Source organism: Pelmatolapia mariae, linkage group LG7 (genome assembly GCF_036321145.2).
Source record: "Pelmatolapia mariae isolate MD_Pm_ZW linkage group LG7, Pm_UMD_F_2, whole genome shotgun sequence".
In the NCBI taxonomy this organism is placed as follows: Eukaryota; Metazoa; Chordata; class Actinopteri; order Cichliformes; family Cichlidae; genus Pelmatolapia; species Pelmatolapia mariae.
Window position 1 is genome coordinate 59,742,201 of NC_086233.1, and position 27,158 is coordinate 59,769,358.

The 27,158-nt window shown below is 39.4% G+C and overlaps 1 protein-coding gene across 1 annotated transcript in view; it reads right to left on the bottom strand.

The window, feature by feature from the left end:
- Nucleotides 1-2,854: 2,854 nt before the first annotated feature.
- LOC134631853 (titin-like) overlaps nt 2,855-27,158 on the bottom strand; it is a 60,287-nt gene continuing 35,983 nt past the window's right edge. The window contains 24 exon segments of the mRNA XM_063480409.1: nt 2,855-4,452; nt 4,545-4,680; nt 4,820-4,980; nt 6,430-6,546; nt 7,875-8,009; nt 8,211-8,287; nt 8,569-8,659; nt 9,048-9,135; nt 9,241-9,249; nt 9,356-9,400; nt 9,502-9,589; nt 9,987-10,241; nt 10,505-10,768; nt 10,873-11,142; nt 11,349-11,603; nt 11,694-11,954; nt 12,182-12,448; nt 12,844-13,098; nt 13,237-13,494; nt 13,993-14,256; nt 14,356-14,625; nt 14,912-15,187; nt 15,588-15,848; nt 16,479-16,736. Coding sequence (XP_063336479.1) covers nt 4,294-4,452; nt 4,545-4,680; nt 4,820-4,980; nt 6,430-6,546; nt 7,875-8,009; nt 8,211-8,287; nt 8,569-8,659; nt 9,048-9,135; nt 9,241-9,249; nt 9,356-9,400; nt 9,502-9,589; nt 9,987-10,241; nt 10,505-10,768; nt 10,873-11,142; nt 11,349-11,603; nt 11,694-11,954; nt 12,182-12,448; nt 12,844-13,098; nt 13,237-13,494; nt 13,993-14,256; nt 14,356-14,625; nt 14,912-15,187; nt 15,588-15,848; nt 16,479-16,736 — 4,520 coding nt within the window. The 3' untranslated portion in view covers nt 2,855-4,293.

The window sequence follows — 27,158 nt, forward strand, 5'->3', positions numbered from 1 at the left end:
TCATCTGCTGCCCGTCACACACAGGGAGCTATGGCGCCACCTGTGGCCGTAGCAGTGTACAACACCAGCTGCATGTGACCTACAAGATAAACACCGGCACACATTTCCGCTTCAGATTCAGTTTCACGTCTGCTTACATTTACTATTGTCGAAAACGTTTGTACACAAACTGGGACCAGTCAAAACGGACAAACAAAACTTCATAAGTGGGAATTTCCTACTGACATATACATTATATATTACGCAATGTGAGTTTTTAATGAAGTGTATTGCATAATGTGAATATAATCCATGTAGAAAATAAAAATGTACAATCATAAAATAAGTTTGGATGCAATATCAGATACTCTTTAGGCAGCACACTGTCCCCTGCCAGTGTATGTAATTTTGCTGTAATAAAATGACAGATGAAGAGTTTTACTTTTGCGGGGTTGATGTGTAGCTAATTTCATGTCCCAGAGGTGGGCATTTGAAGTTCATCCAGATTACATATTGGGCATATTTTTATAAATAAAAATCTAAATGAAATTAGAAAAAATAAAGTATAAGATCTATACATGCTAATCTGGTTCGATCTCAAATCCAGAGTCTCAGTTCATCAAGATGTTGCAGAGAGAATTTTAGCAACAAATATTCATATTAGATAAATGTAGATAGTAAAGATAAAGACTCTCAAACTCAGTGAAGTGTTCATATAGTTTGGCAGAAAAATTATAAGAGCAAACATTTTCACACATTTTTTTATTATAAATGTATAATTAAAATTTACACATACAGTTAGGTCCATATATATTTGGACAGATTTCCCAGAATGAAATTCAAATGAAACAACTCAGATGCACCTTAAGTGCAGACTTGCAACTTTAATTTTTTGGGTTGAATAAAAACATTGCATAAAAGTGTGAGGAACTAAACCATTTTTTTTAACGCAATCCCTTAGTTTTAGGGTCTCAAAAGTAAATCGAGAAATTAAAAGACTGAGAATAAAAATTTCATTTCTAATACTCGAAAGCCCTTTGCTGGCAATGACAGCGTGAAGTCTTGAACTCATGGAAATCACCAGATGCTGGGTTTCCTCCTTTTAAATGCTCTGCCAGGCCTTTACTGCTGCAGCTTTCAGTTGGTTTTTGTTTGTGGGCCTTTCTGTCTGACGTTTAGTCTTCAACAAGTGAAATGCATGCTCAACTGGGTTAAGATCAGGTGACTGACTTGGCCATTCATGAATATTCCACTTCTTTGCTTTAGTAAACTCCTGGGTTGCTGTATGTTTTGGGTCATTGTCCATCTGCATTATGAAACACCACCCAATCAATTTGATTGCATTTAACTGGATTTGAACAGACAGTATGTCTCTGAACACCTCAGAATTCATTCAGCTGCTTCTGTCCTGTGTCACATCATCAATAAACACTAGTGTCCCAGTGCCACTGGCAGCCGTGCACACCCAAGCCCTCACACTGCCTCTGCAAATCTAGCCTAGTCCAACCTAGCCTTTCTATTCTTGAGACTTATGCGTGGCTTGCAATTGCAGTGGACCTCTGGATTTACTTTCATGCAGTCTTCTCTTTATGTTAGACTTGGATATTGATTGGCCACTTGGTTGTGAAGGGGTTTCTCTTGACCAAGGGAATGAGTTTGCCATCATCCACCACTGCTGTCTTCCATAGACATCCAGGTCTTTTTGTTTTGCTTGGTTCACCAGTGCTTCCTTTCTTTCTCAGAATGTACCAAACTCTACATTTTTCCACTCCTAATATTTCTTGGATGTTTTTTTTTTCTTTTCTATTTTTGCATTTTAAGGATGGCTTGTTTCACCTGCACGGAGAGCTCCTTTAACTGCATGTTGTCTGTTCACAGCAAAATCTTCCGAAATGCCAGCACCACACCTCAAATCAACTCCTAAACCCTTCATCCAATATGAATGTGGATACCCTCAAATGAAAACTGGGAGTCTGCACGTTATGTCCATGTCCATTAACTATATTTGGAATATGTCTTAGTAAACAGGTAAAAAGCAGAACTTATGTCCAAATATATATGGACCTAACTGTAATCCCTGGTCTTCACATAGAAATGGCCGTATTTAAACTGTGGTGAAAAAGAGTGGTCTAGTAGCTTTGCTTAGATCAGGTGAGAAATATTTCATTTTCTCTTTACTGTTGTTTTATCTTCAATTTCAGAGAAGGTTAGAAAAAACATCCTGGTGTAATCCATTATGGTGGATTTGTGGCATATAAGCATTTGAGGTCATTATTAAATTTGGATCACCCAGTTATCTTTTGTTCTATTTTAATTTTCCAATTGCAGGTCAGGATTTATGTTCAAAATGGGGCATTCAAATGCCAGATCTACTTTTTAAAATCCAACTTATGGACCTGAGAGGCATGAGACAGAAATTATGTCGGGAAGTGGGGGAGAAAAAAGTAGAAGCCTGAGAAACTGCAGGCCTATTTAAGCTAGCATGCTGAAAAAATCTATCTTACATTTGTAGAAAAACAATGCTGTGTACAAAAAGTGGTCCTTTAAACCACCTAAATACAGTACAAAGTCTTGCAACAGAAGGCCTGATGTGCTGAGCAGTAAAACTGTCAAAGTCTCCTTGTGGAAAGCGTTTTCCTTACAAAGTAAGAAACAGACATGGTATTATTTATTCATCCGTTGAGAGTGCACTTATCTACCTGCAACCTCAAATTGAATAATTTAAAGGTGTAACAGCTCAGTCCTGCTCTGTAGCATGCAGTCGTGTATTGTGTTGGTCCTTTTGATCCTTCCATTTGACTCAAACAATTTTAGAAACTATATACATAATGAGTTTATCAGACATGCTGCAGTAGCCGTGACACAGTGTGCAGTTTGTTTATTTTCTGAGTGATGAGCTTTGTAAATAGATCCAAACTCACAATTGTCCAGAGGTAACATTAAAGCAAGCATATGGATCTTTAATCATATTGAAGCTGAGGGATTTAAACAATAAGAGGAGTATTACACCCCTATGTTGCAGAATTTTTAATCCCATTTCATATGACAGGTTAAAATGTATACAAATTTTGAATCCTTACCTTTTTCTATATATATTTTCACATTGTACCATCAAGCATCATATAAAACATCCTAAAACCTTAGTAATTATTATACATATTTTTCATTTAAAACCCAAATGCTTAAAATAGCTTTAAATACAATATGATAAAATAAAAATACAAGTTTTAAAAACATGTTTTAAAAAAATATCTACAGGCGTACTCTTTTATTGAATTATCTTTAAAAAAGTAAAGTATCTGCCTCCTGGAAAATCCTGCCCTTTGAAAGTCTGCACTTCTCTGGCCATTTTAACATCACAGGATTTCCATACAAGGATCAGATATGTAGCAGGAAGTGACATAACATTACAGTTTCTGTGAGGAATGCACAATGTAGAAAATAAGGAAAAAACAATGGACTAAGTTCGTCAAAGTACAAACACCATAGATGCTAGGAACATGTTCAGTTTAATTGAGTTCCTGAGCTTTTTATTGAGGCAAGTAAAATTGCAAAAGTAAAACTGTAATAAAATTATTGTATGTATAAAGAAATAATCCTAACAGTCTTCAAAGCACTGGCCAAAATATTAATGCTACTGATAAAAACATCTCCATAGTAGACAGTGTAGAAGACAAATGCATCCAGTGCATTATTCACAATACAGTGCATACATGTGCAAAAGGCTCCTTCATTTAAACACATTGCAGAGTTCATATTGGCTTAAAATATGCACAAACAGATGGCTGAATTTAAGATGTCTGTCTTTTCCATTTGAAGACATAAGAGTGCCACCTATTGGTGAACTGGTGAAACAGGTCTTTAAAAGGCACACAGTCTTCATAACAGCATTTGTTTTATACAAGGCAAAGGTTATTATAAGTTTTTCCTGATCAAAAATACCTGTACAGCATCCATCACACTACCTGAGCAAAAAGATCTAATCATCAGTGAGTCATATACAGTATTAAGAAGTATTTATAAAACATCTGAGCAATACAAAAATATGCAATTATAGCAAAGTGTCCAAGACACATAATCCATTATTGCAGCTCTACGTACAGTTTCGTCCACTGTCAACATTCATAAATCTTAACAAATAAATATCAAATAATCTGACTTTGAATCCAGGAAGCTAGATGACTGTTATCAAAAGCCTAAAAGGTATAAAAATAAATCCAGGAAAATGTGCTCACAGCCTCTCCTTCACAGATATCTGCTCAGTGTCTTTCTGAAAGTGAAGAGAGAGATGGAAGAACTGATGGACTTCTGGGCCTATGCGTTGTGGTATCCGTTTTTGGGAGACCCCTTTTTTGGGCCTATATTTTCATAGATTGAGAGTGCCGCGGTGTTTTGGTAGATTAGATCCACATTGGTCCCCGTTCTCGACCGGATGATGTCCAAAGCACACTGGTTTAAGAACACATACTGGTCCTGCACATATATCAAATGCAAAGGTTCATTGAGATATGGCATATCACTCATCACGTCAAACAACACACTACAGTGAATGTGACCATTCCTACCTCTGTCTGCACCATAAGTGGTCGGTGCATGCGCAGATCATGAACAATGCCGTACACATCCACTGTATTTTCTCTTTCAATCTGGAAAATCAGTCTGTCAATGGCTATGAAGGTACCTGTGCGCCCCACACCAGCACTAATCACAAAGAACATAGAAACACAGATATATAAATATATATATATATATATATGTATATATTTGAAAACAAAAAAACAAAAAACAGGTCACACTGGATAAATACAAAGTTAGGGTGTGCATGTGTGTTCTGTCAAACCTGCAGTGGACCACCGTGGGCGAGTGTCTTGAGTACTGGTTCATGTGCTCTCTGACTAAATGTCTGAAGCTGATGAGGAGCTCTGTGGTTTCTGGTACCCCGTGATCTGGCCAAGCTGTGAAGTGGAAGTGACGAACTGCTCGGGTTTCTGCTGTTTTCACCTGAAAGACAAAACAGCGAAGCACCTCAAAACAGCTGAAGATACTCAAGACACAATACCACATACTAGTGATGGGAATTCCAGCTCTTTTTAGAGAACCGGCTCTTTCAGCTCGGCCCACTACAAAGAGCCGGCTCTTTCACCTCCCCAGCGGCTCTTTAGGTTGTTTTGTTGCTTTAATTAATTTATTATCAATAACAATATAAAGTTATGCACAAAATAAATTACTAATGTAAAAAATAGTGTTTTTTATTTATACATGTTTATTATATAAATACGCTTTTATTTATTCACTTCACATAAAATGTAAAAAATTAAATTTTAAACATATAAACATATAAAACATATTACAAAAAACCAACTATAGAATTCAACTTTTAACTATTTAAATTTTCAGCTTTTTCTGTTTCAACAAATTTAAAGTGAAACAACACAAAACACTGCAAACCACAACACAATAAAATATAGATTAAAATATGCAAAACAAAAAGAAGATGCCACCATTGTTGGAAACTGAAATTGGCTGGGCTGCGCTATGAATTCTGGGATAGGCTGGGCCAAATCCAGTTTCCAACAATGGCGGCAGCTACTTAGTTTTAATATTACTTTCTGGCTCACAAAATAAACTTTTAAGATATTTTAAGGCAAGAATGTAGCTGTGTAAACTTCAAATATCTGCTTGGTTTATCAAGACATCACATATTTGCAAAAGTGCTCCAATATTTTCGGAGACGTTCTTGCACCAGTTTGAAGTTTTGCGAGATCTCGCAAAAGTTCATCTTAATTTTTTTTTCTCCCATGTCCCTTGCAGGGCTTCGTAAGAGAGAGGGTTAGAGAAAGAAAAAAAAAAAACAAGGCTCCCAATAAGGAGCCGGCTCCCATCATTTACTTCAAAGAGCCGGCTCTAAGACCCGATTCGTTCGCGACTGACACATCACTACCACGTACCTCAAACGGTAACTGTACAACATGACAAAAATTTGTTGCAAGGATTTATGTTTTAAAGCAAAAGTGCCTTTTCACGAGCCTCAAAGATACAAAGTATTAGTTATATAGATGTAAATAGAGAGAACTTCAGTCAACACTGACCTTGTTATTACCATAGATTTGTTAAGATATTGGAAAGTATTAATAGGTAGTCCATTTTGGTTGCGGGACGCCTACTGTAAACCATGTTAAATATTCAGGGACCATAGGGTTTATCAATCTAAAGGTCTTTCTCCCTTTCCTAAAAATACTTCTGAAAAATTATAAATATTTCTAAAAATAAATAATTTACAAATATGGATATATGCTGTATGAAGTATGCTTGCTTCCCATTGTTACCAAATGCTTGGTGACAGGGGGTTGTGTAATTGTTGGGCTTTCTTCTGTTATTGTAGGATATTTATCTTGAGCACTGACACTATATAGACAAAACTGAATTGAAATCAATGTGAAAAACACTCACATTTTTAATGTCAAAGTCCCTGATGGTCCAGTCTTCAAGTGTTATTTCAGAGGTTGCTGTTACAATGATGTTGTCGCACCGCTTGGTACCAGAACTCCAATACTGCTCACATTTTACCTGGAAAGGAAATGTTTTAGCTTAAAAAAAAAAAAACCCTGCAAACATTGTGAAAATAACTGTTGCATTAAAAAAACACCTAGAGCTACACTTTCTTTCAGGTGAACATCACATGACTGTATAGATGGAAATATATGAATAGATGACAGGGGATCTTTAATGTTTTTCCTCAGCTGTATCGTTTCATTCTTGGGCTCTATTAGAGTCATTCTGAATGATCAAAGTAACCCTCATTTATCTTGTACCAGGTGTTGATACTACCCCTGTCTTAAACAGTGTCCCTTCGTGGTCACGTTCCCTTTATGACAACTTTCTTCTGATTAGCTGCCCATTGCAAACAAAGTTTGGACAGCAAGTGGGATTACTGTGGTCACATTGATATCATACAGGTGTATAGAGTGGGGTTATGTAAACCAGCCATTAAATTACAGCTTACATCCACCAAGATCTTCACGGTCATGATTTATTGGTCAAAAATGAACAAAAAGCCTTATAACTATGAAACTATGGTTCTTCCAACTGTGATATATATGGTCAGCATATAGGAAGTACTGTATAAAGATTTCAAATGTTTGTCACATGACCTTTGACGTCTCCTTCAAGCTCAATAGACTGATCTGAAGGTCAAAGTGACAATACAACTATATTTACGTAAGACTGTGTTTCTTCCTTCCATTTTCTATGGACTTTATATATTGGCTATTATTTGTATTGTATTAACATACAGGCATATAAGGAATGATATATGGTGATTGTAAATATCACATTATGTTACAAAATTTTTTATAGATGGATTTACAGAAGAATTCTGATTTAATTTTGCAATTCTGACTCAAACCTCAGAATCCTGAGATCAAAGTCAGAATTATGAATTTCTCAAGATTCTGAAAAAAAAAATGACATTCCCACTTTTTTCCCCAGTGGCCCTAATCCTCTCCTGTATCATTGTTAACATTAAACTGAATTTTCTTAAACAATGAAATGAACGCTACACGTTCTTTATATCCACATGAATAAAAAAAAAATCAAAAATAATTATACTCAAAATTATATCAATTTTATCATAATGGAATTTCATTAAGCGAATGAGCTGCCTTGAAGACATTTATGCTCTTTTAGTGCTTTTTGTATTCTTGCTCATTTTCTTTCCTATTGTCTGTTAGAGTTGTCTGTGAATGTCATCACAGAAAATGTCACTGATATCATTTAGGATAAGATGCTTTTGCTTAAGGCACATTTTTCTTTTTAAAATACGGGAGTACATTGTGTGTATCTGTGAGTGTAAACATGCTTGTCCTGGTAGTTTTGGTGTTTTTGTTCATACTCACTCGTCCCTGTTCATTACAGCGTGTCAGCATGACCAGAGTCTGCACATTCTTCTCCCAGATCATCCTCCAGAAATCGTTGACTGTGGTGGGTAAAGGACCTTGAGCTGCAATAAACTCCTTCCTCGAGTTGTAACCCTGCCAAATAAAATGTGAGCTCAACCACATGAAACAGCCAGTTGGATTTTTCTGAGATGTTTTTCAAAGCAGAGTTTACATGAAGGCGGAAAAGTTTAACAAATGGCATGTCAAGAAGCGAAGTTATGTTGCTCAGTAGGATGTTTACTGATGCTGCAATGACTGTGGCAGAGAGCTGCTTCAAAAAGTGTCAGTACGCACCGGCATGTAGTTAGCATTGATGTAATCATCAGATGGACTTCCATGGAGAATTGAAAGTTTCACCCTAGAAGAGTCATCTAGGAGGCGAACAAGAGGGTAAATGAAATGTAAGAGCTGAAATTAAAGGGAAATCTAATGAGCACGAAAGGAATTAAAAATTATTATTGTTAAAAAAATTATTAGAAATTATTTTCCTACACTGTGTTATGCATTAATAGATGCATGATATTTTTTGGTTCAAGGCACAAACTAAAATGAGAAAATGGTAGCAGATGCTGTAAGGCAGGCAATGATATTGTTTAAAGAGTGAGGGTGTTATGGTCAAAGCAGCAGAGATGGATTTGTTAAAGTGACTCACATGGAAGCACATTGTTGTAGCGATTCTTAGGCTTGTTCTCCACATTCAGTGCATGTAACTTTGACTGAGCTGTGCCAACAACCTTCAGGTCCTTTAAAATACAGAAAGAAAAGTTGGTGGATACATGCAGAGTACCAGAGAAGCAAATGAAACATTTTCTGGGTAGTTTTTCATTTTTTTGCTGTTTGCTTTTTACATTACATTTCAGTATTATTTTGGCTCATTCCAGTAACAGTAATTACATTTGATTTTGTTTCAGTTGCACCTCTCCAAGATGTCTGTTTTCAGGCAGCAAAAACTTTTGGAGCACTGTAAGTAATACTGTAAAGCTGTGCCAGGAATGATTTATTACTGTTATACTGACATTGACACTGGTGAGTGTGTCTAGAACACAAATTGTTAAAATAAAAATGTTCTACTATGAATAAGTATATTTACAAATCAAGAGTCAGTTAATATATTCAGTTTTGGGGATTTACCTCAAATTCTTCTGCAAAGCCACAGTTGGAGTCTGCTCTCTGCTTCTTGTAATAAGCCTCAAAGTCCTCCACACTCACAGCCACACTTCTGCTCAAACCAAAGTTTAGGCAAGAGTGATAAGGTTCTTTCAGAAAAGTATTAATATTTGGAAGATATGCTGAAGCTTTGTGAGTTAAAAAATTTTGTACTTACACTTTGGCTCTATAAAAAATGCAAAAAAGAAGAAAAAGTAGCAATTAGAGGAACAATTGTTGTCTAAGTATATCATACATACAGTACAACAAAATGATAAAAATACAAATTTTACCTTAAAGACTGAATCTGGATGTCTGGTGATTCTTTTTTGGCTAGCCTACAGGAGTGGATAAAGTATATAAACTGTAAATTTAGAATTTATTCATATACATGGATATTTAATGAACATGTTTTTTATCACTGGTGATAGTGGCAAACCTTTTCCAGTAGATAATAAAGGCGATGAGGACACTGAAGAGAATGAGAAAAACTGCTACTGCTACAGCAACAGCAATAGTAGTGATAGCTACAATGTTTGGAAAAAATGTAATAGAGAAATGAAGAAAGATGTCATTAGGCATTCTTAAAATTGGTCCATTAGAGTCGTTAAACATCCTTGGATCAATCTGTAGTATGAAACTACTGTGTGTGACACCATTCGATTGCACCAAGCTAGCAGAATTTACTGGCATGGGCAGCTCTTTGATAAAAAATAAAAGTGTACTATCAACTACAGCTCAACCAACAAAAGCAGTCACAGACAAGTGAATGCATAGATGTTTTTGAGCACCGTTAAGGAAAAAGGATTTTATTAGGAACTGGTATTTTCTATATAGAGGCTTCTCTATGTATCTCAAACTCTAGTTTTTAAGTACATTAGAACACTAATATTATTCTACATTGTGGAAAGCACAAAGCCTTACCTATGCCTGTCGAGCACTCGTGATACACAGGAATGCTGGGATTTCCATAGCTTAGAGTTATCACAGTCACATTATATTTAGTATAGTGGTTAAGGCCAGAAATAGTATAATTGCAAGAGTTGCTAGTGATGTTGTTTCCATTTACAATCATCTGGAAGCCAGTGTGTTGGCCACGGGGTGTGGTACATGACAAGATGATTTGTGCAGTATTGTCGTTTGGACCTTGACAGCCTAAGATTGTCACTGGGCTTGCATCTGTAGCATGAAACAGAAATAAGGAAAAAAACAGAACACTTCTAATGAACAAATCTGTCAGTTCTATTAAAGTAGAATATTTCTATCAAATATCTAAAGAAAATACAAAATCTGTTTTTGACAAAATTTTGTTTGTCAAAAACAGATTGTTCAATGAATTATCTTGCATTGGGTTTGGTCACAGTGGACTCATCAAAATTACATTTTTCATATGTAAAAGATAAGTGACAAAATTTTGCAGAATTAATATTTAGTGTCCGTACTTGTGCATCTGGTGATCATTACTGGTGCACCCTGTGTTTCATCAGAGGTCTCTGTGGTGACGTTAATGCTGTAGCACTGACCAGGATCCAGGTTAGTGATATTATACACAGTTTGTGTAACTGTGAGGTTCTGCATTTGGGAATTATTTTGATTCCAGGACAAAAAGTATTTATAGCTTTTCTTGTATTCAGGTGGATTGCTCCAATTGACTGTGATGTATGTCTCTCCTGGAGTGGCCATGAGCTCCTGCACTGCCAGTGGTCCTGTCAGACATTTGAGAGATATTAAAGTTAATTCATACAGTAATAATGAAAGAGGAGACTGCCCAAACTTCTCCAAAACTTCCTTACAGAAATGAAAGCCTTACTTGTTGTGACCATGTAGACGTAAACCGTCTCACTCTGGAATTCTAATTCTCCCACAGTTGTCACAGAAATGTTGTAGGAAGTCCCAGAAGACAGGGAAGACAAGTTCATTCTGGTGTTTGTGGTATTGGTATTGTTGGATTGCTGGGATGACGTGTAAGTCAGCAGGTAGTAGAAATTAGCACCAGTCATCAGAGGCGCCTCTGTCCATTGAGTTTCAATGGAACTTGTTGTTTTACTCAGGATCTGAATCGACCCAGGAGGGTTAGGGACTGGAGGAAGGGGGATGCAACATGTTATCTTATGTAAGTGCTCACTGTTGTAATTAATTTTGTTTTACAGTTTTTTAGTGTAGTGTCAAATTAAACTTTATCAGTAACAGCTCAATTCTCAAAACCTGCTGAAGTAAATAACAACATACATACATATTTACATACATATCACTGCACTCAAAATTGAAGACATTTATTCTACTCACGAGTGGCGTTAGTAACGAGTTCAGATGATGCATTGAAGGGTCCACTTATTGTGGTTAAAATGACGCTGTACGCCCGTCCAGCTGACAGGTTTTGAAACTGGTACGATGTAGTCAAATTGTTCAGGGATTGAATAGTTGTATTATTACGTATTAGCTGCAAACTGTAACTCTCCACATTTCCTTTAGGTTTCGTCCATGTCACCGTGATGGAACTATTCGAATGACCTGAGATAGTGGGCTGTACTGTCTCGGGCTCTGTTGATGTGATGAGAGAACAAAGGATTAAAACATGTCAACAATGATAGTCTGGCAAATAAAACTTGAAATGGCAGCTAAGAGTCATACTCGTGTACTGAGAGGTGCAGACTGTTTGTCCTTCAATGCCATTTGCTGCCATGACAGAAACACAGAAGGTACAGTTGGTCCCAGGGTTGAGGCCTGAGATCTGTATGGTTTCTTGTCCCAGGGTGTCATTTTTGTAGGCACAGCCTGATGTAGCAACTCGATATTTATAGTCATTCCTGTACTCAGCTGGCTTCATCCAATTCAGATTTATAGCAGTTGTGTTTATGGTTTCAGCCTTCAACTCAGTAATACCATATGGCCCTACAAACACAGGAGGAATTATTATTATTACTATAACAACAGCAGTATTATAGGCACATGAACAGCACTTTTCTTATAACAGCTCTCTCTGACTGGAATAATGATAAACTACCCAAGCTCAGCTTTTGATTTTTGCTGACTTTGGTTGTTTTTACTGATTTAGTTTGAGTTTAGTATCGGGGATTTCCAGGAGAAGCAGAAATTCTGACAACATATACTGTACATACGTGTGAAGTAAGACACTGTCACAGGATCTGCCTGAGTGCCATCTGCTGTCAGTGTAGTGACAGTGAAGTTGAAGTTGCTCCCAGAACGAAGATTTATGATTGTTGCATTTGTTATGTTCACATTTAATTTGTTTACAATAACATTGGACTCGTTGGTGACCTGCACCCGATAAGAGTAGCTTAATTTGCTCTCCTGCTGTGTCCACACCAAGGTCACTGCATTTGTAGTTATTTCTATCTGAGTCAGATCTGATACAGGAAATGGTCCTGAGAAAATGAGACAGATGAAAAACCTGTGATTGCTGTTACATGTTCCTCACACTCAGAGGAAAAAGAAATACAATAAATAGTATTAACAATATTACTATTTTAGACAAAGGACAGCTGTATTACATCGTTTTACTCAGCATGTTGTACACAGACAATTGATTCCAAACATTTTAAAATCTGTCTGAATGACATTTTGTTGTCACTACATCCCAAAAAACTAAACAAAACAAATAAAAACAAACAAACAAACAAAAACAAATACAAAGTATACCAGTCAAAATAAACTCTGTCAGAGTGAAAGAAAAAGGATAAACTCAATAAAAATAAAATAATAAAAAATCAGGAATCTCCACTGTAACAACTGCAATCTCATCAGCTGTATGTCTACTCACTGGTATAGTTTACTGTTGTCACTGATACACTGTTATATCCCATCACACCCACAGTAACAACAGAGATGGTGTAGGGGCTTCCAGATGTGAGGTTTCCCAGCAGGAACCAGTTGTCTTTGGTCACAAAGGTGTTGTTAGTGGTGGTGACACTAAAGTTGTATTGCTTTTGGCTCATGTTCTGTGGAAGGGCCCAGGTGAAGTTGATGGAATTAACCGTCTGAGATTGCACTGTGATGGGACCAGGAGGGTTGGGAACTGAAGAAGCAGAAGGATTTGATTATTTGATTGATTAATTTGATTAAATCAAACAATACATGCATTTTTAAAATAGGTGTTGATCAAAATGCTGAATATACAATTTGAGGTAGAAGTCAGATTGTCAATGAAACTCACAAGTTGCGTTGCAAATAGGTGAACTGTTATTCTGATAAGGTCCACTTTTGGTGATCAACTGGACACAGTAAATTACTCCTGGTGTCAAGCCCCCAAAGACTGTGTTTGTAGTTTGATTGTTTACCGTGCTGTTCACTAACTGTCCAGTACTATTTAGCACAACACTGTAACTGAAGACCTTCCCTGTCACCAGTGTCCAGCTCACTGAAAGGCTAGTTGTGGTTCCTACGGCTGTAATGTTTGAGACTGCTTCAGGTACTGGATAAAAAAGAAGATTCAAATTAAATTAACATTAGTATTGGATTAATAGGGGCTGAGTAGTAACACAAAGAAAATATCAACCAAATTACTTGTTTTGTGACCAAAAACATGTTTAAAGATTTACTTTTAGAAGTTTATATAACATCACTAAAACCCTGATAATGTTATATTTTGGCTTGGGGTTGAGACCTTTCACAGAAAGGATAGAAACTAAAGAGCAAAGGTATCGAGCTAACGGCTACTGATTGTCAAACAGGGAGGACAATTTTTTTATGAAAATTGTAGGCTCCAGCTTTACTGAAGCTAATATATCTGCCTGCGGTGCCTGGAACTCTTTTCTCTTATCAGTTCCCCTTAAAAAAAATGCTATACATATAAATAATACAATATCACATATAACCAAGCTCTGACAGTCTGTTGGAGATCACTATAAATTGCAAGATGGATTAGGAAGACTTGACTTTGAAGCACATTTCAGAGATTTTTAAGACATACTTGTGTAACTCTGTGCAATTTCCTCTGTGGATTTGACCCCTGCTATAACTGTGAACACAGAAAATGTGCACAGCTCTCCAGGGGTCAGATTATAGAAGGTGTACGTCTCATTCTTTGTCGAATCATTCTTTATCTCGCTGCCACTCTGTCTTGCTATGACCAGGTAGGAATAGGAAGGCTTGTAATCATTTTGTCTGGACCACGTTAACTTGATGGAGGTCGTGGTCACACTCTCCACTGTGATGTTGCCCACAGGTTTGGGCACTGTAGAAATTTGCAGTTTGAAGTATTCAAGTAACAAAACACAGACCAAACAGGACTGATACTTCAACAGTTTGACTGAGTTTATATGTTAGTTCTTACTTGTGTAATTGAATCCCTTTTCCACTGTAGATTCACTTCCGTCTGCAGCTTTTGTTCTGACTGTGACACTGTAGTTAGTTCCTGGGTTTAGATTCGGTACAGAAGTGCTGTTATCGGTGATGTTTGTTGAGTAAATAAGTCCTCCTGTGTCATTGTAAGTGTCAAGTAAGTATCTGTAATACGATTTGACCCCCAGTGGATTTAACCAGTTCACATTTAGTGAAGTAGTAGATTCAGAGCTGACTATTAGATTCCTCACTGGGTTTGGCACTAAAAAAGATGACAAATTAGGAAACAATGTTAAACAACGGTAGTTAAATAAGTTTCACTCATTACATCAATATCCCTGATTTGATGGCAAACAAAGACCCATGTTGCATGTCATACCAAACTCTTTCACACCATATTTCCTGTCTATATCTTAACAATAAACTGTCCAACACTAACAATCATATTATATATTGATTAATATGAAGTGTTCTTGTTGGCCAGTAAAACCATGCATTAAAAACAGACAGTCTGATGGCTTTGGGGTTTTTTTCTTTGTTGTACTTACAGGTAAAAGAAGAATTCTGAACAACCGTGCTGCTTAAATTTCCAGGTCCAATAGTTTTTACTGTTACAGTGTAGCTGGTTCCAGAGTCAAGGAGTGAAAGAAGCAAAGTGTTATTTTGAGTGGAAGTTGTGTTTTGACTGAGACCACCCACAGCCTGATAGGTGATACTGTATATGATGTCTGGAGCTCCGATCATTTCATCAGGTGTTGCCCACTGCAGCTGGAGTGAGGAGTTGCTCCGGCTACTAAAGATGACAGACCCAGGAGGTTTGGGAACTAAAGGGTACAAATAAAACCAAGTTGACATCTTAAAGTCATTTTGCTCATTTAAAGAAGTTAAAAACAGTTTAGTCCAATAAAAATGTAATAAAATAAGTACACTGCTATGTTTCCAGATAGGGTGCCACCCTTTATCTACAGACACAGTTACAAAAGGGATCAAATCATTTCAATGTGATGGTTGTTTGTTGTTGTTTCTGTTTTTAACTGTTTAGGTGTTTCTGCATAACACATTTAAAAACAGCAATTGAATATAATATTTTTGTACCCAACTTAACATTTATTATCACAAGAATCTCATTATTCATGTTTGAAACATTCTAATGGTATCCACAGTTGTTCTCGGGGTCTTAAAAAACATGGCGATAAAGAAAAGAGATTAGGTTGTTGGGCTTACCAGTGGCAAATGACACCTGGTCAGATGTATTCCAGAAGTTTCCAGCAAAAGCAGTCACTGTGATATTATAGAGTCTCCCGGGTTTTAAATTGGTAAAATTGCTTGTTGTGGCCACTGTTTGACTGGAGTTTGTAAACACTAAGTTTTCATTGGATATATTGACCTGATAATAACTAATGTTTCCTCGAGGCAAAATCCAGCTGATGCTTAAGGTGTTGGTTCCTTGTGTAACACTAATGATGTTCCCAGGCTTTTCAGGTCCTGTAGAATAAAGATGTAAATTTTAATAACACAACAAATGCATTATTAAAAACAAAAACATTGAAAACAATATTACAAGCTTTAGTCTGTATATACAGTCACAACTAGACATTTTTGGACAGCTATACTGTAAATATATTTGATTTTCCTTCACTACACAAAAATTATGGACAGGACAGAAAGTGTAGAGCTTTCATTTGAGTCGGCTCATATTAACATTTAAAGAAGTAGTTGATTGATTTTAGTTGTTTCATTATTTAGGGCAGTTTAAAAGTAACAACACAAGCGGCTACTTGACTTTGCAGTTTAAGCTTTGGATATCTTCACCTTCATTTAAGTCATAAAAATTAGATAAAGACAATCTGACTAAAAATCTCATCCTCTGTATTATTCAGTCTTTTTTATTTTTTTTATAACCTATATTGAAACAAATGTCTATATAGAAGTTTTAAAATATCATCCTATTAGAGATAAAACTATTAGGGCAACACTATGTTTGAAAGAATAAACGCACTGCAAAGTTACAACAAACCCTCGTCTCATCTGTGCCGCTTTGTGGTTGATGTAGCCAAATTCATCCAACCTGAATCTTGGAATATCTCACTAATACAATACACAGCAAGGACCTACTTGTGAATGTAGATATATAGCTGTTATCTCCTGCATTTGACTGGTTTACAGCAGCAGCAGCCACTGTAATGTCGTACTGGGTGCCAGGGGTTAAGTCTTGAATAGTAAAGAAAGTTTGATTTGTTCGATTGGAGACCTGTTGTGTCCCATTCCACCGGATTATGTACCAGTCGACACCCCCATCTGGTTTAGTCCAATTTATAGACACAGATGTTGTTGTGACATTGAACAAAGCAAGATTCTTGACCACAGCAGGTTCTGTAAATAGAATGAAAAAAGAGCACACGTATAACTAGTCAAACTCTGAAATGACTTTCTTGATAACTTTACATTTAACTTAGAAAATGTTGACTAAAGAAATCATGCTTGTAGATTAACAAAGTAAAAAAAACTGTTATGCCAACAAAGACAAGTCCTGACTGAGACACATAAGAATCAAGAGAACTGATTCAAGTGCAACGTGAGAGGATACATGAGTAAAGGTAATAACAATCATAATCAGCCAGTTGATTCAAGATAAAAAGATTTTGGTATCTTTATAATGAATATTCTTTTTTGAGACAGGAAAAAGAATTTTTAAAAACAGTCAAAAAATTAAGAAAAACAATTATTTTAAGAATGAAGCAGAAATATGAATCCAGCCATGATCAGTGTTGGGGAGTAACAGAATACATGTACCGCCGTTACGAATTCAAAATACAAAATATGAGTAACTGTATTCCGTTACAGTTACCGTTTAAAAAGGTGGTATTCAGAATACAGTTACTTTGTCGAAATAAATGGATTACACGGCGGTATTTTCCTGTTTCATATGTTAGGCTATGCGCTCTCTATTTTTGGTAATTCCACGCCGGTGGAAACCCAAACAAAACACGCATTAAGAGGCTCAAATGCCTGTGTCTCAATCTCGCATCTCTTACTGACGTGAGAAAATATTTTTTTAAACTTACTGTTCAAAAAATTATTTAATATGAAGGCGATAGGCAGAGTGTTACAGGCATAGCCCTAAAGAATATAGCCTCATGGTGTGAGGACAAGAAAATAAGTATTCAGAGGAAGAGGGAAGGATTTGTCTGTGTTTCAGTTTGGCTTAGCTGTAGGCCTGAGAGTGTGTGTAATTGTTTAAAGGGAAAGGAATTTATGGACACTGGGGGTCTGCTCTCATGAAAGGAGACAGGAAGCTACAGTTGGGGGTTGCTGATGCTGATGCTTGTACCTTTAATAAAACTCATAATTGTTATAAACTTAGAAGTATGTTTGCAGGAGACTCTCCACCTTAAATGTAAATGTAAGACAACAAGAGGCCAATGGCCCAGTGGATACAGAGTGGGGGTCTTAGTGTTTGTAATATGTTAACTGTGTTTTGTATGTTGTCTAAAGGAATTTGGTGTGGCTTGGGTGAGGAGATTACTTTTATGACCGGCAGGAAGTCACATACACAGAGACACACACACAGTGCTTTGACTGTTACACTCACACACCCACATGCATACTCACTCACGTGCACTCACATAGACACACGGGTACGCGCACACACAGGCACTCACGTGCTCGTGCATACACACACAAACACAGAGTTTGCAGCACACCATGGGGGTTTTATGATGGGGTCGCTTCTACAAAACTGCGTTTCACAGACAAAGGAGTGAAGATTTTGCAGAGGGACACCGGCCTTGCACGTCTTCCCTTCTAGAAGATGCATGCTTAAAGGAAGATGAATAAAGATGAATAAAGGTTTTGTGAAATGACTACTGAGTTCCGGTGTCGTCTCTGGATGCCTCGAGGAATAAAAAGAACCGGGGTGAAACTGATTTCGTAACAATGGGCAGTGTAGTCCGTGCTGCAGGGAGAATGGACTGCCATACCCGTTATGTGTCTGTGAGTGAGGGAGGGAGAGAAAGGACAGTCGAAAAGTACGAACTGTCACCGAGCAGAAACGGGAGATGGAAGCATGTAAATATAATAATAACCACTGCAGCCAAAAGAGTCCCTGACCAGCCCAGTTGTAAGTAAGCTATTAAGACTCGACTGTACACTTTTTTCGTGTTTTCCCCCCCCTCTGTCCCCTTCTGGCTGCCTCTGCCTCAATTTTATCTCACAACTTAGACATCCACATTACTCACACTCTCATAACACATACATATAGGATCTTGGGGGTGGGCTCACAACACAGACTCCAAATTACCATCAGGGTGTACACCTCACCCCTGGCGTCGTTGCCCACCTCTCAATTTTAAATACACGTAGACATTGAGGGCTATCAGGAGGGGCTATGCGCTTACCTGCTGCTCTCTGGCAGGTAGCTCCATGCCCTCCTGGGTTTTAATTGCACCTTAGAACACATATACATCAACACTACATATGAGCGGGTAGAGGGAGGTTTGGAGTCTTCTCACACCCCCGGTCTCTGCGGCCTGCTGGAGCGGGGGGGCTAGGAGGAGGAGTTGGCCGTCCGACTGGGGTCTGGTGTGTGGGGCCTCCCTGCTGCTGCGGAGTCGGGGCAGTCTGCTTCTCCCCACTGCAGGGAAAAGGGTAACACCACCTGGGTCTGGGTGCAGTTTCCCCCTCCAGGGGCAAGGGTACCTAGACCCGGTTCTTAGAGTACGCTTGGGGAGTGTGATTGTGTGTACAGCGTCTCTTTATGTCTGTCTCCACGTTGGTTGAGTGTGGAGTAATTGCCTATGAGAGCATGAGGGTGGGAATGGATGTTTGTATTTGAGTGTGCCTGTATGTCTGTGTCTATATGTCAGGTTGGGTATCAGACGCCACCTCTCTGGGGACATCTCAGGCCCTCCAAGGTTTGGAGGCCTATCTCCCCCCACCACTTCCCCTGCCGGTGGCAGACGCCCTCAGACATCGATGCGTTGGTGGTTCTTTGTGTCCGGGGGTGGGCGTCCGGGTACACACCGGCTCACTCCTTGGTGGCTGCTTATCGGGGCCTGGAACCTGGGGCTCGCTCGGGCCACTTCGGGGGTGGGGTGCCCTCGGCCTCTCGGCCTGGGGCTCGGTCACTCAGGCACAGCTGGCTGCCGGCGGAGCTCACGGGCACGTCACTGCAACCCCCCCTGGCTTCTGCTCCGCGGCTGCTGAGTGATCCCTCATCTGGGACTCTCCTCAGCTCTTTCTGGGACAGTGGCGCGGCTGCCCCTCTGTTGGTCTTCCTTGGTCTCTTGTGTTCTGGGGGCCTCTGGATGTCTGGAGTTTTGATCTCCTCCATACCTGCTTCATGCCCTGAAGGATGGGACTGTGGCCCCCCACACCCTCTAGCAGATCATTACATGAAGGAACCTTTTAAATACAAGCGCGCTCATGCTCACAGGTGTACACACAGGTGATCACACACACAAACTACACCCTTTTTGGCTCCTACCTCAAAGCACACTGTGCGCTGTCGATCTTACGTGCTGCACAATAATGTTTAATATTAAGTATTTAGTGTTATATTCCCATATATCATTGTGATGTTGTTTATTCTATTACTCTCGTTTTCTTCTGCTTGTTTTCTTTTTTCTTTCTCAACAGGTGATCCAGGTGATCGATATATGTATTTTTTGTCTGCTTATTTTGTTGGTTTTTGTTTTTTGCCCTTTATCCCCGTCCCTCTTCTCCGCTGTTTTTTTTGTTTTTGTTTTGTTTTTTCCCCCCTCTTTCTTTCTCCCTTTTCTTTTCCCCTGTCCCGTATCTAGCAAGTAAAAAAAATTAAATAAAATAAAATAAAATAAACAATAAAAGGTAAATCAAATGGACCATTACGGCAAGGCTGGGATGGTCCATTTGGTAAAGTAAATCCGTTGGGCATCTTTCTTCGCCTTTAGACAATAATTCTGATGGCAAAAGAACCAAACGGGACAGGTTTAAAAAAAAATAAAAATAAAAATAAATAAATAAATAAATAATAACCACTGCAGCCAAGAAGAGTGCCTGACGAGCCCAGTTGTAAGTAAGCTATTAAGACTCGACTGTACGCTGTGTTCCTGTTTTCCTCTGAAACAATAAGTTCCATTGGAGCAGCCTTTCAACGCCTCTCTCTGTCTCTCGCTGGCAAAGTTGACCCAGACAACAAAGTAAAGCTAGTTTTCGGCTACGAGCCCGACACGAACCCGACGTATTAGTCAGAGGTCCCTTTACTACGGTTCGGAGCCGCGGACCTGTTTTATATACGTGTGAAACAGTTTTCTATACGAGATCGCTGCAAAAAGTGCAGCCTTACCTAATGTCCACCCTACTGTTACTCATTTTATGTTAAGATTTAAACATCCAGTTGGTATCGATATGGCGAGTAACCTTAAGTAATAGTAATAAATCACACAGCAATAATACATTCATGTAGTTGTAAAAAGCACGACAATATATGAAGTATCCAAAGTATTCAGAATACGTTACTCTCACTGAGTAACGTAACGGAATATATTACAAAATACATTTGGGGCATGTATTCTGTAATCTGTAGTGGAATACATTTTAAAAGTAACCTTCCCAACACTGGCCATGATGACACCATGCGAACGAACAGCAAGAGCAGAGACCAGCCAAAGCCTAAAGCGAGTCAGTCTAACTGTTATTCTCATCTGGACATGCAATAATACTGTTTCATTTCATGATATTTGCTATCATGGAAGTCTTTTATCTATAAAGTGTCCTCACAGAACCGATTCACTGTATGAACAATATGTCATGGTCCGAGTGAGCGGCTGGTGTTTTTCCTCTGCCTGCTGTGTTTTTCCCGGATCCGCCCTGGGGTGGAGTCCTGGCCACTTCCACTCACCTGTCTCCCATCGGCAGTAATCAGCCAGGCTGCCCTTAAACCCGGCATGGCCATCTCTATGTCACCAGTCACTCAGCTGCAGTATTTGGACATTTATTGTCTAGCCCAGGGGTAGGCAACCTTTCTGATGGCGAGTGCCATTTAAAATTTCCTCAGAAGTCAGTGTGCCATATGATTGCATTAGCAATAAATTCAATAACACTCTATATTAACAGTTACACACTATATAGAACCACATTATAGAATTATATTTGTTTGCAGATGTTGGCAGCCATCAGCGAATAGTTATCAGCTATTTTTCTTGTTTTTATCCATAACAAGAACTCCATAACAGCAAATGAACTGTACAACAGAAAATACAAATGCTATTTATGGTCTCCTCACAACAATGATAAGAAAAATAAACTAAGCCAATATGGCATGTTTGTTAATACATGTTAATGTGATCTCTGGTCTCCCACTCAGAGACACAGGTCTCCAAGTGTCCAGCATTCAGACGGCTACCTGAGGACACTCTTCATGTGAGAGAAAATCTGCTCACACAGATATGTAGAGCCAAATACTGTCAATAAGGCCTCTGCAATGTTCTGAAGACAGTTAAACTTGTCAGGTAGTGACGTCCAGCAGGTGAAAATGCAAGCTCCATGAACATGGACAGCTGTGGAGTCCAGCTGCTTCAACAGTTAATGTGAGACAAATTTAGCTGCTCATTAAAGATTTCTGGTTTGATCAGAAAATAAAACATTGGTCCATACACCTGAAAGTCCCAAAAATGCATTGTGTCTTTAGTCTACGGATGTATCCATGTATTTCCGTGGTGCTGATGCTGTGCTGAGCGGAAAGCTCCTGAAGCTTTTGAAGGGTCAAAATGTGGAAAGCTAGCAACGTCCCACTCACTGGTAGGCTAAGTTATTTTTAGCCAATTACAAGTTGAATCTGGTAGTTGGGGTTGTTAGCTAAGATACCGTCATTAAGAAGCGGCACAACTAATGTGTCTATGTGAGCTGATTTGCGATGTGCACCGCTGGCGCGGCCATTTATTTTTTGATGCACCTTCTCAGATTAATTCACTGCGTGTCGTGCCCAGGGCTGGACTGGGACAAAAAATCAGCCCGGGCATTTTGACTAAAGACCGGCCCACCAGGTATTAAAGCCATAAAGCCTTTGAATGAAAACAAACGCTGTTGTGACAGTGATGAACACTGTCTTGTTGGTATATGTATGATTTCTATACATTTTACGTCAGATAAAAACTTTGGTTGTAAGCTTCAGATAATTATTTAATAACAGCCAGACATTTTAAATGAGAATAAGAAAGTATTTCTTTGTGCCCCCCTTTCCCTGTTAATGCCCCACCTGCCCCCCCTGGCAAAACTTTGCTAGATCCGCCCCTGCACAGTTACCAGCTGTCAGCTACTTAGAAAAAGATCCTGGTGTTATTTGACTCTCAGAAACAGTTCATAACTTCCCTTCAACTCATTCATGTCACCTAAAAGGTAAACCTGTTTCTCCATCACCTGTTCAGCTCTGATGATTCAGTAAGGACATCTCCTGGTTTCATCTTCATGTTTCCCTCTCACCACATATCCAAACCGACATAATGACCGGCAGCTTTTACGGCTGTGGCTCCAGCAAACCTCAGCTGATACTAGAAATTAATATTAAATAAATTCTAACAACAGCTGATCAAGCTTAAACGTGCTGCTGTTGTTTAGTGCGATATCAGCTGGTTTCCTCTTTCTGGCGCAAAGTGGGCGATAAATAAACAAGAGAGAAAAGCCGATCAGCTGATCATTGATCAGTTTCATAATTAAAGTAGCAACAGGAGAGAGAGGGGAGAGAATGAGAGAAGAAGAGGCAGCTGCAGCGTAACGACAGAATAAATCCAGCTTTGTCTTTTTTCATTCTAGCTGAAGTACGGGACAAACTGCGTCCCCTCTCAGCTCAACACGAAACGCTTAATAATTTCTCTATATGCGGGACGATTCCGTCTTTTTACGGGATGGTTGGCAACTCTACTTATGAATAAAATAAAGTTCACTATCAGTAACATCATAGCACCCACCCAGCTGTATAGAAACTCCGTCATGCTAGCTAGTACGCAGTACGAGTTATTGTAACTGACTGTAAAAAGTCAGCACAACAAAAATAAACTACACCTAAACTTGGTTTATATCTGACCCAGATAGACTGCAGGTCATAACTTCTTACTTGAAGTTCAGTTCACCTGACACTCGGACCGGCGGCCGCCTCGGGTCTCTGCTCCTCCTGCCTCCCCTTTCTCTCATCCACCTGCTGGCTCCGCCACTTGCTAATGTTACTGAATCTGTGGAAGCTCCACGATGCCACCACCAAACAACTGAGTTATTTTTACACACCGGCCAGCATCTGGCACCTTTCATTGTTTACACCGTTACAAAAAAATAAATACATAAAAAATAAAAAATCATCGGGCCACCGAGCAAATGCCCGGTATGCCCGATGGCCAGTCCAGCTATGGTCGTGCCATCAGTTAACCCTTGCCTAGGGTTGCCGACCCCTGGTCTAGCCTGATTGTCCACCTGTCTACTCCCTCTTCTGGAGCTAACCACAACCTCAGGTTGTAGAAAGTAGAAACTAACACTCATCAGACTGCCCCCCCCCCCCCCCACACACACACACGCACGCACGCACGCGCACACACATATATATGACCCTATATATGAAGAGAGAGAGTATGCATAGTATGCAAACGGCTACCACACAGACATCATAATTCGTCATACAATGAGAACAGGACAAATCAACAATTGACACTGACTAATTAATATTATATTATTGTATATATTGTTTGGAGTTTAGTCTGTTACTGTTACTATTTTTACCATTTCTTCTTGGAGGAGCTGTAACCCACATAATTTCCTTAGGGATTAAGAAAGTATTCTGATTCTTAATGTTTTAGGATACATGACCTGCCATTATCCAATGACACATCTGCTTACCTGTATCTTTTGCTCGTTTCTCCTTGTAGGAGCCATAATTAAATGTATTGAATTTTAATGATCACTGGGTTTTCATTTGTTTGGTTGCTATGGTGATGTGTAACGAGAGTCACGTGGGTGCTAGCGGTGACATTAAGAGGGCGTTGTCAGTCTGTCTTTCACTGGTTTGATTTTGACAGAGAGGAGGGCTGGGTAGCCGTAGTTTTTGTTGACCGCAGCCAACGAGTTTCCCCTTGTTGCATTAGAGCTGTGATGTTTTAAGAGTTTGAATCGCGAGCCGATCACATTGCTCTGTAAACTTTTCAAGCACTTTAATAAACAAGCAAGCAATTCCACCTCTCGCATTATTGCGTAAAGTTGACAGCGCGTCAGGCAAATAGGCAGGCTCAGTCCCCGGCCTCTAGCGACTGTGGAAGTCGCTACACTCCTCTTCTTTTCTCTTTTTTTTAAACTTTAAAAACGGGTTGTGTGAGACTTTAAATCAACAAAATATAAAATATACATTTTAAATTGTTATTGATCCCTTTACCCCTGGTCCTAAAGTGTATATTTATTTTCTTACTCTTCTTATATTTATTGTTTGTTTACTTGCACTGCTGTAACTGGAGCCTCGTCGTCTCGTCTCTCTATATACTGGACTGTATGTAGCGGAGATGATAATAAAGTTTACTTTGACTTCAGCAGCGAGCAGGCGCACCGAGGGCTCTCGCGCTCACTTTTCGCGTATAGAATTTCGAAAAAACATCGGTGCAAATTATAAGTCTGTATCATAATGTCTGCTGTTTTCGTGTTTGTTGGTTTGTTTTTATTTTGTTTTATTTTGCGAGTTGGTTATTAGATGCTGCTCCAGCCACCCAGAGAATCCCCCGCCGCCCCGCCCTCTCCTCCCTGTGCCGCAAGCAGCAGGCGCACCTCGCAAGGGCACCCTTACTCCCAGCAAATTGGCGACAGAAAACCGATCGGTGCCTATGCCATTCCCAATATGCGCTGGCATGATGTCGGGGCAGCATGAGTACGAGCATTTTTTTTTTGCCGATGCCCGTGATGCCGCCCCCCACCACGATGCCGCCCCGGGCAACCGCCCGTGTCGCCCGTATCTAAAACCGCTACTGAGGAGAACTGATTCAAGGGCAAACTTGAGAGGATACGTGAGTACAGGTAATAACAATCACAATCAGCCAGTTGATTTAATAAAAACGATCACTTGTAGAACCAATAATTTTGGCATCTTTATAATCGTTATTCAGGATGAGGTCTCACCTGATCTCATCCTGCCCGTATGATGAGTTTCTTGGGAAATTGGAAAAAGGCTGTCACTCACCCTTTCTTTAAGGGCAACGAAACTACGAGCTACGAAACTGCTAAATTTGTGTCAATAAAAGCACAGTGTTGCAGAATTTGTGATAGTTTATTGCACTGTGGCCGCCGAATCCGGCTGACTTGATCATGCCCCCTTGGAGTTTTTCTTCAAGCTTTAAATGTTCAGACGATGGATCTATTGGCCTGTGCGGTGAACCCTCCTCTTTTGAGGATCTGGTCTTTCTATCCTTAAGGATAGACAACCACCTGAGGGAGAGAGAGGCTGAAAAAACTACAAGTCCCATTCTTACGCTCTTCTCCGATTACCTATTCCACCTCGTCGCTTCCGATGTCCATTTCCACACTGCTTCCCTCTTTCTCCACGACAGAACCACCATCTTAACCAATGCAAACCGGTTGCTCTTGTTTGTTTCACAAGGAGAGGGATAGATTTTTTCACTTTTGGGAATACCTTTATTGTGGTGCGTCCAACCATTTTATTGCCTTTTGTGCAGTACAGCCAAAAGGCTCCACTTGCCAGTAAGTTTCGGAATATAGGTGGGCGAATCCATAACCTCTTCCAAATCCCAGCTGTTGCTTCCAGTCACCCTCAGTTTGACTCCGATCACTCATTCACTTCATGCTCTCGTAGATTCAGGGGAAGAAGAAAATCTCATTGACTTGGAACTTGCCAACCAATTACGCATCCCGCTTGTTCCATTTATCCTGCCTATCATGGCTACCGCTCTGAACAATCAGGTATTTGCCCTTATTACTCACTGAACTGAACCTGTTTGTCTAGTTACGTATGGCAACCATCAGGACACCATCAGGACACTCACCTTTTTTACGTTCAACTCTCAAGACACGCCTCTGTTTCTCAGCTAACCTTCGTTAAAGACACACCACTCAAACAGACCGGTCCAGCCATAAGATTTCTAGTTCCAGCCTTTTCTGTCTGGCAAATTGCTTTACCCCAGCACTGCCCACTGGTAACCCGAACTCCTCCGTCACCACCCCTTTTCTTACCTGACCTTTCCGTTGTTCCCATCGAATATCCCTTCCCCTGCTGCCCTCTGACTGTGCAATTGCCATCCAGCAGGGTTTATAATCTATCTCGGCCAGAAAGGGAGGCCATGGAAAAGTACATCTGTGAGTCTCTAGAAGCTGGAATCATCTTTCTGTCCTCTTTCTTCTCCGATAGGTGAAGGGTTTTTTTCTTTCTAAGAAAGATCGGACCCTCTGTGCCTGTATAGATTTTCAAGGGTGGAATAAAGTCACCATTAAAAATAAGTACCCTCTGCTACTCATCAATGCAGCTTTTGAAACCATCCATGGAGACACTGTATTCACTAAACTCGACTTAGACAATGCATATCATCTAGTCTGCATTTGAGAAGGAGGTGAGTGGAAAACCACTTTCAACACTCCATTAGGTCACTTTGATTATTTAGTTATACCATTCGCCCTCACTAACACCCCTGCAGTCTTTCAGGCTCTAGTGAACGACATATTAAAGGATCTTAATGGCATTTTAATTTTTTTCCAAGTCCAGTGAGGAACATAAAATACATGTCTGATCCTAACTACAGTCAGGTAGCCACACCCCTTAGTCACCTCACTTCCTCTAAGCTT